The 14,295-nt window shown below is 54.0% G+C and overlaps 1 protein-coding gene across 1 annotated transcript in view; it reads left to right on the top strand.

The window, feature by feature from the left end:
* The window catches only part of MED26 (mediator complex subunit 26), a 39,321-nt gene extending 25,345 nt beyond the window's left edge, over positions 1–13,976 (top strand). The window contains exons 2-3 of the mRNA XM_030880229.3: positions 10,490–10,564; positions 11,223–13,976. Coding sequence (XP_030736089.1) covers positions 10,490–10,564; positions 11,223–12,875 — 1,728 coding nt within the window. The 3' untranslated portion in view covers positions 12,876–13,976. The remainder of the gene's footprint in view (positions 1–10,489; positions 10,565–11,222) is intronic.
* Positions 13,977–14,295: the final 319 nt, after the last annotated feature.

Below are 14,295 nucleotides of genomic sequence, written 5' to 3'. Positions count from 1 at the left end.
TGCCTTACCACTATTGTTAAGAATCAGCTGCCCATGTATGTGTGGACCTGTTAAATGGACTCTACTCTGTTCCATTGATCTGTTTGTTTGTTTTTGCTCTAATACCACACTGTCTTGACTATATAATGTCTTAAAAATCAGATAATGGGGGCTTCTGATTTTCTTTTTTTCAAAGTTTGTTAGCTATTCTAGGACCTTTGCGTTTCCATATACATTTTAGAATCAACTTGTCAATCTCTCCCAAAGACCCTGCTGGAATTCCGATTGGGATTGCATTGAATCTATAGATCAGTTTGGGGGAGAACTGACATCTTAACAATATTGACTCTTCCATGCTATTAACTTGGTATATCTTTCCATTAATTGAGGCCTCTCGTAGTGTCCCTCAGCCATGTTTGGTACTTTTCAGTGTTGAGGTCTTACATCTTTTGTCAAATTTATCTGTAAGTTCTTCATAGTTGTTTTTTTTTTAACATCTTTATTGGAGTATAATTGCTTTACAATGGTGTGTTAGTTTCTGCTGTATAACAAAGTGAATCAGCCATACATATACATATATCCCCATATCTCCTCCCTCTTGAGCCTCCCTCCCATCCTCCCTGTTCCACCCCTCTAGGTAGACACAAAGCACTGAGCTGGTCTCCCTGTGCTATGCAGCTACTTCCCACTAGCTATCTATTTTCTTCATAGTTTTAATTGCTATTGTAAATGGAATTGGTTTTTAAATTTTCAGTTTCTGAATGTTTGTTGCTTGCATATAGAAATACAGTGGAATTTTATATTGAACTTATATCCTGCCACCTTGCTAAACTCACTTATTCTTATTTTGTAGATTCTATAAGATTTTCTATATAGACTGTTCTGTTATTTGTGAATAAAGACAGTTTTACTTCCCCCCTTTCCAAACTGGATGGTTTTTCTTCTCCTCCCTCCCTCCCTCCCTCCCTTTCTTTATCTCTTTTCCTTGCCTTATTGCACTAGCTGGAATCTCCTGATGAGACTGAATAGAAGTGGTGAGCACATGTCCTTGTTTTGTACCTGTTTCTGGGGGAAAACATTCAGCCCTTCACCATCATGTATGACGTTAGCTGTGGGTATTATCAAGCTGAGGAAGTTCTCTTCCACTCCTAGCCAACTGAGAGTTTTCATCAGGAATGGATGTTTAATTTTGTCAAATGTTTTTTCTACATCTATTGAAATGATCATAAGGCTTTTCATTTTTGGCCTCTTAATATGGCAGATAAAGTTGAGTTTTGAATGTTATCTGCCTCCCCCACTTTAATATCTAGTCTTTCTTTGCTATCTTCATTCCTGGTGTAGGCATGCAGAATTTTCCTCATCCAAATTGTTCCACTGTTCTCCCTTGAGCCAGCTGTTTCTGCCCTTGTCACCAATACGACTTGCTGATGGCCTGTTGTGTGGAGGCAGGTATGGGCTAACTGCACAGGATTAGCAGGTTAGGTTAGTAATGAAACTGTGGCCAGGTGTGTAATGGGCACCCTGGCTTCCTCATTGTGGAAGTGGCATAACACCTACTTTGGAAGTCTGTGGTCTCAGGAGAGAACCACTGTGTGGTAGGAGACAGAGGCCCGCCTGCCCACCCACCCAGGATGCTGGCTAGTAATGCCCAGGCAGTGGTTGCTGCCTGCCTGCCTGCCTCTCTCCAGTAACTTTAGAGCTTGCTCCTTCCTGGGGACTCTGACCTGCTCGGTGCTCCTTCCATGGAACCTAAAGAGCGCCCTTGTTTTCCTCAGACTGGCCTCTGCCCAGGATAGGAGCGTGTGGACACCTTTCTCTGTGAGCTGTGAAGCGTCGCACACACTGGGTATCTCAGAGGTAGCCTGGGCTCCTGGTGCGGTAGTTCTCAGACCTTGAGAGGGTCTCTGCTGCCGAGTGGGGGGTGAGGGGCTGGCTCGCCAACACCTCTCCCTCCTTTTCAACCCCAGTAGCGCTGGCATCTGTTTCTAGGATGGGATGGCCTCTAAGACCAATTTTTCATTAAAGTGTAGCATATATCCAGAAAAGTACACAAGTTGTAAGTATTACATCTCAGTGAACGTTTATGAAGTGAACATACCCTAGAAACCCCTACCCAGGTCATGGAATAGAGCTTCTCCCCAGAAGCCATTCTTGTTCCCTCTCCTAGTGTCTCTGCACCCCCAACTTCCCTGACTTCCGTCACCATGGACAAGTCTTGCCTGCTTTTGAGCTTCCAATGCAGTACAGAATGTATTCTTTTGTATCTGGCTTTTTCACTCAGCCTGTTTTGAGATTTATCTTTGATGTTGTGAGTAGCAGTAATGTGTTCATTCGACGTTGAATGGCTAGACCATGATTTAGTCATCCATTATACTGTTGGTGGCCACGTGGGTGGTTTTCAGATGGGGCTGTTCTGAATATGGCTGCTCTGACCATTCTCAGCACATGCATGCTCACATTTCTGTTGGTCCCTACCCCAGAGTGGAATTGCTGGGTCCTGGGGTATGAGTGTTCATCCTTACATGATGTTTGATACAGTGCACAGACTTACCTTCCTGTTCCATGTGACGATGTCCTTGGTCTTCTCCACGGTGGCCCCTGTTGCAGGAATGCCCACTGAGAAAGTCCCCATGCCCACTGCTGTTCTTCTAGCTCCACACAGAGCCCAGGGCAGCAGGTGGGGGAAAGAGGTGGCCTTGAACCTGATCCCTCTCAAGTCCCATGACAGGCTCTGTGGTGACCCCCTTTCTTGAGCGCTTACTGTGTGCCAGCCAGGCCCTGTCCTGGGTGTTCATGTGTGTATCTCTTGTCCCCCTCCCAGGAGCCTGTAGGAAGCTTCTGTCATCTTCCCACTTAGTGGCTGAGGGAATAGGTGGGTGGGCTCAGAGCTCTCTGCTCAACTCCTGTGTACAGTCTTCTCTGGTGCTTTTTGCCCTGGAGCATGTGATATGGAGTTCACGCAGCCCATTAGACCATGTCCTGCCTGATGGTTGCTGTGTCATGTAGGACAGGCATACCCTCCCTCAATTACCTTTAGGGCCTGGTGAGTTTGCGGATCTCACAGATTCCTGTTCTGTGGAAGGTGACATGGGCTCCTCCGTACTTAACCCTGTGACTCACCAAATGACTTAACCAGTGTGACCCCCACCCAGGCTCTGGCAGTTCCTGTTACTCTTTTCACATCCACCCAGCTCAGAACAGACATTGGTGACCCCGTGTGGAGTGCCCAGGAAAGTGAGGGCCACCAGACCCTGCGAGTCAGTCACGTGTCTGTAGCACACTCTTAACTGCTTACCACGGGAGTCCTGGTCATCGGTTGTGGGTGTGGTCACTTTTACCCATCTAGGCTTGGCAGCCTCAGGTTCTGGGACTAGTTCTGGGCTTGAGGCCCTCTGAGAAGGGGTATGTCCTTGGCTCTCTTCTCCATAGTCCTTCTCATGTCCTAAAGGAGCCTGCTTGATATCGCCACTTTGGTGCTCCTGGCCGCTCAGCTGAGCCTCAGTTGTGGTGCCTCACCTGTTACTTCTGTCCTTGCCACTGGCCATTTCTACATATGCCTCAGGACTGGGCCATAACCAGCCCTTCCTGCATCCTCCAGGCCTGCATTTGGTGACTTGTTGAGGGAAATTCTAGGATATCCCCTGTTCTCAGGATCCTATAGCAGCCCAGGAGCAGACTGGCAGACTTTTGGCGCCACACTAGGCACTGTGCTGCCTGAAGGGATCTTAGAAACCCCAGAGCGGCCTGGCGGACAGTGCACAGGACCCTCTCCTGGCCTGACCACTGTGGGCACAGTCTCCCAGGATGGTGGTCAGTGTGCCACTGAGGATCTACAAACACAGTCTGTGGTTTTCCCAACATTCCGCCCAGGCTTTCCGGCTGCCAGAGGGAGAGCTGGGCTCAGGTTGGTGGCTGGTCTTGCTTTAAGTCTTATTAGTTGGACCAGCATTGGAAGCCAGGTCTGGCCCGGCTGCTTCTCTGCCCAGCCCCGGCTGCTTCTCTGCCCAGCCACAGCACCAGGCGTTTTTCACCGGCAGCACAAGAGTGCACTGCTGTCACCTCGCTGTTTCACTTAGCATTCTCTTGGAGGTTGGCCCCATCACTTCCTAAAAAGCTGGTTTGTTCTAGTTTTGGATCGCCTGTATTCTACGTGTGTGTGGGCCGAGCACTGTGTGTGCCCCTCCCCTGGGCGTCGGGTGTTTCGTCTTGCGCAGCTAGTATTCTTACTGGCTGTTCCCACGAGAGCACGGCTGAGAGGGAGGAAACCTCACCCGGAGTGCTGTCATCAGATGCACTGCCACCTGGACCCTTCTGCGAGCATGGATGCAGATAGAAAACGCTCTGCTTGGCTTTCTGACTATCCAGTTGTATCAGTGTAGGAATGAACCAGCTCCCAGATGACATGTTGAGAGCTCTTGTGCTCTCAGAAAGGGCTGAATTACAACAAGAATTGTATGTTGACCTGATTCAGAGTTCAAGAGCATTTAAGTTTGTAGTTTCGTTGGGAAGAGCTGCTGGGACAGTTGAGAGAGAGGACCAGCACTGTGGAGAGGGCCCTTTCTCACCTCTGCAAGCCTCTCGGAGAGGTCCCACGGATGGTAGCCGCTCATGGCTGCTGTCCTAGGCCCTGGGCTTCCTCTTCCTGGGCTGCTCATTAGGTGCAAGCAGTGCTCTGCGTGCTGCCTCTGGGCCAAGTTGCAGCTGCAATCGGCTGCTCTGGCCATGGGCGCTCTGCGGGCTGTGAGTGTACAACAGTCAGGGCCACGCAGGCAGTGGCCATCCTCCAGCTGTGGATGCTCCTGGGGAGCAGATGGGCCCCACCGATGAGGAAGTGCTTTTGTGCTTTTGCAAGTGGTGAGCTTGGTGGCTGCGGCTGAGACACAGCCCCTGCCCCAGTGTCGTTCTTCCTCTCAGAAGCCGTGAATGAGAGAAACTTCACCCTTGTGAGTGCGAGATTCCCATGGGGTCCTGGCAGAGGAAGGCAGCTTTGCCAGGCAGGGCGCTGGCATGACACCTGCCTGAGGGAGGTTCCCCTGGCTCCCGCCTGGCTGTGGTACCAGGCAAGGCAGAACAGGGCCAGGAGGCTGCACCTTCCGACCTGAGAGGTAGAATCAAGGCACATTGACGTCTTTTCCTCGCTCAGGGAGATGGGGTGGGACACGGGCTGGTCACCACCAGGCTCTCTGGGAGATGCAGGCACCGCCTCTTGCACTGACTTGCAGTAGAAGCAGTTAGAGTCACAGAATAGCACCCACCTTGGGAACATGTGGAGTTCATCAGAAGCGGGAAGACTTGCTGTGGCTGAAAAGAGTGAGACTGGAACCAAATCACAGATACGCACTCGCCTGGCAAAGCCTCTTTCATCCACGTGGACACGACTGACGCCCACTGTGTGGCTTGCAGGGCACAGTGACTCAGCCAAGGATGGCCTTACAATGCTCAGCACATTGAAAGGCTCGAGGTTTGCTTGCTTCTGGGTGCCATCTGTGTCGTGTTTTGGTTTGGAAGGACAGCTTGCTTGCTGATGAACACTTCCAAAGCCTTTCGAGCTAAGTGGGTTTTGTAAATTCTAGTCTAGACTATTCTGCTTTAAAAAGAAAAAGAAAAAAAGTGACTTACACATGGTTGGTTTTAAAGCGAACTAGTTTTTGCTGCTGACCCGGCGGGCTTTGAGCCCACTGAAGGAGTTGGTGTGGGCTGTGCTGCATAGATGCAGGGCCACAGTGTGGTCAGGGCCTGGCTAGACAGGCGGGGTGAGTCCATCCTCGGTGTGTGCCATTTCCTTCCAGGGCCTGGCAGGGAGAGGCTCCAGTGCCATTGTCATTTACCAAGTGTCCTGCAGCTTAGGGCAAGCGTTGAGGGTGGGCTCAAGCCCCTGATGTTGTGGGTGGGCGTGGGGACCTCTCTGGCTCCAGTGCACCCTGGGGGTAGACAGAGGCAGCCTGGCCATCCATAGGTGCTGCTGGGCATGAAGCCAGCCCTGTGTGGAACTCTTGTAACCTGTGCATTTCCCTGCTGTGGCAAGTCGGGGAGAGTATGTGGGTGGGATGCCAGCATCACCAGCCTGGTGGTGTCTGGGTGCCCTCCCTCACCCTACCTAGTAAAGCACCAGCTGGGCCGTGTGTGTTGGGCAGACCCTGTGCCAGGCTAGCATAAAGCCACACTCCACTGCCTTCTAGCTGCGTGGTGAGCACTGGACCTCTTTTACCTTCCTGGACCCTCAGTTTTTTCTTATCTGTAAAGTAGAGTTTCAAGGGAGAAAAGCTAGAGACCTTGGCCCCTGGAGGAACCCAACAAGTAGTGGTCCTGTGAAGAGTCAGGCTGGGTGGGCCTGCCCTGGCTTACTGCCCTTGAGTCTCACCAGTGCTTGGACTTGGGGAGTACAGGGTTTCCTCTTTGCCACCAGGGCTGCACAGGTCCAGCTTAATTAGTGAGAGATTGGGGATTTCGGGTGGAGCAGGAGCCCTTGATGCCTGGAGAAAAGGGAGCAGTGAGCAAGGGGCCTTGTGGACTCTAAAGAAGTCTCAGTTCCTTGTTTCACATCAGGGCTGGAAATCCCCCACAGGGTGGTAATTACTCAGGGCCTGGGCCTATCCCCTGAATTACCACGAGGAGGAGGCTGGTCAGTGGTGGGTCTGTCCCCCCTGAGCCGTCCCCACCTCTGCACGTGGATCCAGGTTCAGACCACTGAACCAGTTCACAGAACAGTTTTCAGACGTGTGATGTGGGAGTGGTGGCATCCTGCACTGTGTAGTCCACACTTTTACCCAGGCTGCTTCTGAGGGCTGCTGTCCTGCCTTGGTCCTGTCACCTGTGCGTGTCCAGCGCCCCTTCCTTCCTCCCGTGAGTTGAGCAGCAAATGTCGTGGGTTAGGCTGGCTGGAGTAGTGACTTAGCAAGTGATGAGGGGCTCACTAGAAGGTCGGCCTTGCTGCTTCCCCGCCTGCCCTTGGTTCTCACGTGGTGGGAGGTCTGCATAAGAACCCTGGGAACTGGGTCAGTGGTGAGGAGCGTTCCCTCCCCGCCTCCCAGCGTGTGCCCCTGGGCGTCCCTGAGGTGTGAGTGAGGACAGTTTGAGGAGGGTTCTTTCTCTCCTCTCCCTGAGCCGGCCTGGAGGAGGCCAGTTTAGGGGGTGTCCGTGTGTTCCATGTGGAGACACTGGCTGCTTCACCTCCTTTCTGCCTGGGATGGTTGTTCGTTCGCTTTCCTTTCTGACCGTGGATACCTGATTGTCCCTCATGAATCTCCAGTCTAGGATCCGCAAGCACTCGGCGCAGTAGTGACAGAGTCAGTTCCACCAGTGGTCACCAGCTGACTGTGTTCACCTGGGCCACACCCTGGGCTGCCCACTGACTTCCTGCCCTGCCTTTGCTCTGCTCTGAGTGCTCCCCCGCTGCCTGGCTCACCTCACCTGCGCCCTGCCCTTCCAGAGTAGCCCTCCCCGCTCCTGACACCTCCCTCTGCAGCACCAGCCCTGAACACATTTAGGCACTTGTGTGCACAGGGGCAGACATCACCACCCTGGGACGGTATTTACTTGCAATAAAGAGGCCAGTCAAATAATGAAAGTAAGTGGGCTGGGACAGTGAGCAGTTCACATGGGAAGTCAGCATTAGTAGAAAGGAAGTGACATTTGGCTTCACTAATTATTGAGGAAATTCACATTAATCTGTATCTGTTGAAGGAGCCCTAATGAGAAGATGAGGCTGCAGGTGTTCAGATGTCCCTCATGTGTGAATTCTGCCCTTTTGGGGAAAGCTGTTTGGCATATAGTTTTGAGAGGTGGTTTTTTTGTTTATTAGTTTTGGTTTGACTTCATTCCCTGGGAATGAATCCCAAGGGAGATATCCAAAGGACAGAAGGGCCACAGATGTGCCAGGCTATTCCTGACAGCAGGAGGGTGTGAGTGACCCTTGAGCACTATGACCTGTAGAGCTGCCCCAAAGCCCTCTTTGAGAGCAGTGCCTGGGAGTAGCTCAGAGGCTTCCTCCCCACACAGTAATGGCATGGTCTCTGCTGTGATCGTGAGTGAGTGTATTTTCAGACAGATGGGTGCCAGGAAGGACCTAGCAACAGGGTGGCCTGTTGGGGTAGTGGGAGCAGTTTAGCTCCCACAGTGGCTGAAGTTAATGGAAGGCAGGTTGTGTAGCCAGCTTACTTCCCCTGGGTCTGTTCGTCCTCCTGGCCTCCTGACTTATGCCACTGTCTTTGCTCTGGACCCCTCTCCCCTCTCCAGGGCTTTGGTGCCATTTCACCATCTCCTGAGGTGTTGGGGCTTCTCCTGTCCACCCTGGGAGGCCCTGCTCAGATGCTGCCCTCACCACAGGTACCCCTGGCCTGCCTGGTACCTGACACCCATCTCCCTGCCCCACGGGTCCTATGCTGGACTTTTTATAGGCCTGGAGCCTGGATGGGAGCCTCCCCTTGGCTATCTATATCTGAGCCTTGGCGTCCCTGCTATGCACAGGGTCCTCTCATCGAGGGTGGGAGGCAAGGGCCACAGGCTGCCGGGGTGTCACTGTCTGCTGTGTCTGAGGCCGGAGGCCCAACCTGGCACTGCATAGACCCCAGGACTCCTGCCTGTTTGGTGTGGTGAGGGCAGGGCTTGGTCCACTTCCTGGTCCCAAGGGCCTGACTGCCTCCAGAATGCCAGGTGATGCTCCCCACACAGTGCTCAGTGCCCTTGCCATCATGGCCAGAGTGGGGGCCAGAGCGGAGCCAGAGGGATGAGCCCCCAGGGGTCCTGAACTTCAACGCAGCAGGGGCAGAAAGAAGAAGGCAGAGGACGTAGCACTTTCCACGGGGCCGAGAGCCTCCTCAAAGCCGAAAGCCTCTCTTGCACACCCGCCCGAGTGCAGGAGCTGCTCAGCTGTGACAGTGGGGCCCGCAAGCCTTACCGCATCCCCGCCCCTGTGCAGCTTCCAGGAGGGTCTCCAGCTGTGTGAGGTCTACAGTGCCAGCTTGCTGCCAGCCCCTAGGGTTGCTCAGGTGTTCTGCCTCCCCCCTCCTGTCTGGCAGCAGGACAGTGTCTGCCCAAGGACAAGGACACTCTGTGCCGCTGGGCTCGCTCTGCGGGGATTGCTGGTTCATAAGTTTGTGGGGACCCAGGGCTCTAAATATACCAGGGTGAGGTCACTGGAGTGGAGACAGGCCATGTGGCAAGCCCAGGACCCTGTCAGGGCCAGAATCCCAGGGCTGGGGACAGGGAGAGGGTGGCCTCGTCCCTGTGGGACTGGCCTCCTCACTGCCCAGTCTGTATTTTTCTTGGATATTAGTGCTTTGGGGCTCCTAAGAAATCTTTGTCTACCCCAAGGTTGAAAAGGTATTCTCCTGTTTATTCTAGAAGCCTTAGAGTTTTTGCTTTCACATTTAGGTCTGGGATTCATTTTGAGTTAATTTTTGAGTGTGCTGTGATGCTTGGTGTAATTGGAATCAACAATATGTATTTTCTGTGACTTTTCATCCTTCGTGGTTTGAACTTCACCTTGTTAATGCACTGAAGCTGCAGTGTGCTCATTTCTAGTGCTCTTGAATTCCTCAGTCTGTTCCTTCAACTCCTGGAAGACATTGGTGTCGTTATAACATATGACCACATGACCCACACCTTTCTGTGCCATCCCCATTCATTAAGTGTGATGGTAATAATAGTACCTTCCCCTTGAGGTTGTGATAATTCAACAAGGTAGTGCTATGTGGAAACAGGCCTTGGTAGAACAGGGCCTGGCTCGTAGCAAGTATCGTGTGAGGGATAGAATTGCTTGGTCATGAGATATGCACGTGTTTGATTTGACTAGACACAGCCCCATCGCTCCCCAGAGTTGGCTGCACCCCAGAACTACCTGGTATTGTCAGACCCCATTTCCACCTGTCAGGTGTGTATGCAGTGTAGCAGTCACTGGTGGGTTCGGTCTGCATCTGCTGATGACTAAGAGAGTTGAGCACTGCTGCACGATCTCCTGTTTTGTCCAGTTCCTATTCGTGTCTCCTGGCCCAAGTTCTCTGTATGCTCCAGATGGAACCTCGGGGCCCTGTGGCATTGGTCTTCTCCCACTTTGACTTTTGCTCTCCTTGTGGTGTCTTTAGATGAACTCTGGAGATCTCATTAATTGAACTAAATTGATTAGATTATTATGTATGGCTCTTTTCAACTTGGTGCACTTTATTTGATACATCTTTCAACCTCCCATCAGATGGCAGATTTGAGTGCATCTCCCATATGAAGGGGAATCTTGTTTCATAAACACAGTGAATCTCAGTTGTGTGACAGCCACTTGGACAGGTGGGCGTGTCCATAGACAGGCTCATGGTAAACTGGTCACCATGCACTAGAGGAGGCAGACTGGAGGGTGTGCACTGGGTGCCATGCTGGCCCCTGGGAGCAGGTAGGAGGCTGCACGAGGTGGGGGCTTTGGTGATGCTGGCTCCACTGGCTCTCGGGAAAGGGAGCATTCTAGAGCAGGCTGGCACGGGGAGAAGTGCCTGGGGTCTGACCAGTAGCTCTTGTTTTGCAGATCCGGAACATGGTGGCGGTGCAGGAAGTCATCTCCAGCCTGGAGAAATACCCCATTACCAAAGAGGCACTGGAGGTGAGCATTTCTGGCCTGAACACTAGGGAGGGCAGTGAGGGCCGGGCCTGGGCTGCCCCAACCCAGGTCTTTCCTGGCTTCTTGGAGCCTCAGAGACTTTGCTCACTGGCCCAGTGGGTCCTTAAGAGGAGTGAGGGGGGCATGCCCTCCTGGCCTGCACTGTGCCAGCCCACAGCACATGCTCCAAGAGTACCATCTTCCCACAGGCACTGCAGGAAATGGGTGGCTTTAGTCTGGGGCCCCTTTCTCTGCAGGAGGCCCTGCACACCCTGGGGTGCATGCCCAGCAGAGGTTCCAGTGAGTGACGCTGGCTCAGGGCCCTCTGTTTGCTGTTGCCTTTGCCACAACGTGCTCCCCCAGGATGCTTTGCAGTAGCCTTAAATGGTCCGTCCACAGCCTCCAGGAGTTGGGAGCCTGTGAGATGATGCTTCTGAGACTGCCGTCTCTGGGACCATAAGGTCTGAGGACTTGGGAGTTGAGAATTTAAATGTCACAAGGGACCCAAAATCCTCGTAGGTTTTGTGTCTGGGAGGCCAGTGGTTTAGGGGCCAGTGGGGTCATTTCAGAGACATGGGGCCCTTCCCCCCATTTCTGTCTCAGCTCCCTTTTCATGGGGTGTCCCTGTCCTAAAAGTGTGTCATCGTCTCTCTGGCTGTAGGAAACCCGACTTGGGAAGCTCATCAACGACGTCCGCAAGAAGACGAAGAACGAGGAGCTCGCCAAGCGGGCCAAGAAGCTGCTGCGGAGCTGGCAGAAGCTCATCGAGCCCGTGCACCAGAATGAGGCTGCACTGCGGGGGCTGGCGGGTGCCCCCGGCTCGGCCAACGGGGGCGCCCATAACTGCCGGCCAGAGGCAGGGGCGGGCGGCCCGCCCAAGAGCATCCATGACCTGAAGAACCGCAATGACATCCAGAGGCTGCCCGGGCAGCGGCTGGACAGGCTGGGCAGCCGCAAGCGCCGGGGGGACCAGCGCGACCTCGGTCACCCTGGGCCACCTCCCAGGGTCTCCAAAGTGAGCCACGACTCCCTGGTAGCCAACTCGTCCCCCCTTCCCACCAATGGGATCGGTGGGAGCCCTGAGAGCTTCCCCGGCCCCCTGGACAGCAGCGGGCACGTGGGCCCCGAGGGCAGCCGCCTGGAGCACAGCGAGAATGACAAGCACAGTGGCAAGATCCCCGTCAATGCCGTGAGGCCACACACCAGCTCCCCGGGTCTGGGCAAGCCCCCCAGGCCCTGCTTGCAGACGAAGGCTGTGGTGCTGCAGCAGCTGGACAGGGTGGACGAGACTCCAGGTCCCCCCCACCCCAAGGGGCCGCCTCGCTGCTCTTTCAGTCCCCGGAACTCACGGCACGAGGGCTCCTTTGCCCGGCAGCGGAGCCCGTACACATACAAGGGCTCCATGCCCAGTCCCTCGCCTCGGCCCCAGTCACTCGATGCCACACAGGTGCCGTCACCGCTTCCGCTGGCCCAGCCGTCCACGCCCCCCGTGCGGCGGCTCGAGCTGCTGCCCAGCGCAGAGAGCCCGGTGCGCTGGCTGGAGCAGCCTGAGGGCCACCAGCGGCTCGCGGGGTCGGGCTGCAAGGCAGGGCTGCCACCGGCCGAGCCCCTCCTGCCCCGGGCAGGCTTCTCCCCGGACTCCTCCAAGGCAGACAGCGATGCTGCCTCCTCCGGTGGCTCGGACAGCAAAAAGAAGAAGAGGTACCGGCCTCGTGACTACACGGTTAACTTGGACGGGCAGGTGGCCGAGGCAGGTGTCAAGCCTGTCCGGTTAAAAGAGCGGAAGCTCACCTTTGACCCCATGACGAGACAGATCAAACCTCTGACCCAGAAAGAGCCAGTGCGGGCCGACAGCCCTGTGCACACGGAGCAGCCGAGGACAGAGCTGGACAAGCCCGAGGCCAAGGCCAGCCTCCAGAGCCCTTTTGAACAGACGAACTGGAAGGAGCTGTCGCGCAACGAGATCATCCAGTCCTACCTGAGCCAGCAGAGCAGCCTGCTCTCGTCGTCGGGTGCACAGACCCCGGGCGCTCACCACTTCATGTCCGAGTACCTGAAGCAGGAGGAGAGCACTCGGCGCGGGGCCCGGAAGCCGCACGTGCTGGTGCCTCACAGCCCACCCACGGACCTCCCAGGGCTAAGCCGTGAGGTCACGCAGGACGATCTGGACAGGATCCAGGCCCATCAGTGGCCGGGGGTGAACGGGTGTCATGACACACAGGGTAACTGGTATGACTGGACGCAGTGCATATCGCTCGACCCGCACGGCGACGACGGGCGGTTGAACATTCTGCCTTATGTCTGCTTGGACTGACTGGCCTGTCGGGCTCTAAGTGCATTCCCACCTTGCAGTCAGCCATAGAGCCCGGCGCCTCCAGTGGTTGGGAATCCGGAGGGTGGGGGGAGGTCCGGCCTGGGGTGGGAGGGAGAGGGAACGAGAGTCTCTAGGTCTCTCTGTGCTCTTCCCTCAAAATTCTCCTTCTTTTGTGAAATGCTGCTACCAGTTTACTAACAAAATTGCAAAGGAAGGACCGCGTGGAAGGAAGGCCAGCAAAGTGAGTTCAGAACTCTATAGCAAACTAGCTATAAAAAGCGTTAGCCCCCCACCCCGGAAGAGGTGTGGACGCTTCCCAGCCCCCGGTGAGCTGGGACCTCAGTTGCAGGCAGGCACAGAAAACCTGTGGAAGAGGTTACCTTTAACACAGCAACAGAAGCACGCATCTCATCTCTGCATTTTCTGTTTTTTAACATGGCCCTGAGTGTTTGAGGCAGTGGGCAATGCTGTGGCCTCTGTTTGCACCCCACCTGGCCAGCTTTTCCATCATGGTGCCAGAAGCTTCTCAGCTGTAGCGAGCTGCTGGCATCAGGCAGGCCAGCTTGCCAGCCAGTTTGACCCATGCTCCCTGGGCGTCCACACATTTGTATCTGGTTTCAGTTACAACCCAATTTTTAAAGAAATGCTGCAAAAATTTAAGTTTTCTGGAGTTTATTTTACCCCCTCTTCCATCTGACCATCAAACGAATAACGTTCCTTGTTCCTCCCTCTTCATTTTCCCCTTCCTGCACATATCTAGAAAAGTTCACCTTTCTAGAGTCTCCTCCCCAGAAAACACAAAAGTAACCGTGGGTGCTACTGGTGTGTAAGCTGTACTGTTGGGTGAGAAGAGACCTGTCTGTACGCTGGAAACACTCATAACCATTCCTTTAGATTCGTTTGCCTTATGGTTATTTGTCATAAATGCGATTTGCAAAAACAAGGAGCCTTAGTGAATGTACAGTACCTAGACTTCTGTGTTCTCAGGACGCAGAAGGGAGCAACTTTGCTATTTGGTCCAGTAAATGGACACCTTGTGATATAAATGTGGAAATAAAAAAAAAAAACATTTGCACAAACCAGTCTGAGAACTGTTTTTAATTTGGTCCTTTACAGCCATATCAGCCCTTTCTGGATTCTGGATTAGCCAAGACCTGGACCCCATATCCACGGTTCAGGCCCCACAGCTAGCCAGACCATGGGGAGGTGGGCAGGGCAAAGTCACAAAGTCAGCCTATTAGCCTTCTGCATGGAGACTGACCTCACCTTGCCTTTCATTCACTCAGGGCCAAGATGCCTCTCCCATCTCTAGAGTCACCTGCTAGCTTTGGGTGACAGAACAAGGGGCCACATCTGTCTCCATCCAGACCTCATCTTCCCCAGAAAGAAGCCCTCCCAAGCCGGCTCCACAACCCAGGTC

This window comes from Globicephala melas, chromosome 3 (genome assembly GCF_963455315.2).
Source record: "Globicephala melas chromosome 3, mGloMel1.2, whole genome shotgun sequence".
Lineage (NCBI taxonomy): Eukaryota > Metazoa > Chordata > Mammalia > Artiodactyla > Delphinidae > Globicephala > Globicephala melas.
This window is presented reverse-complemented; position numbering and strand designations above follow the sequence as displayed.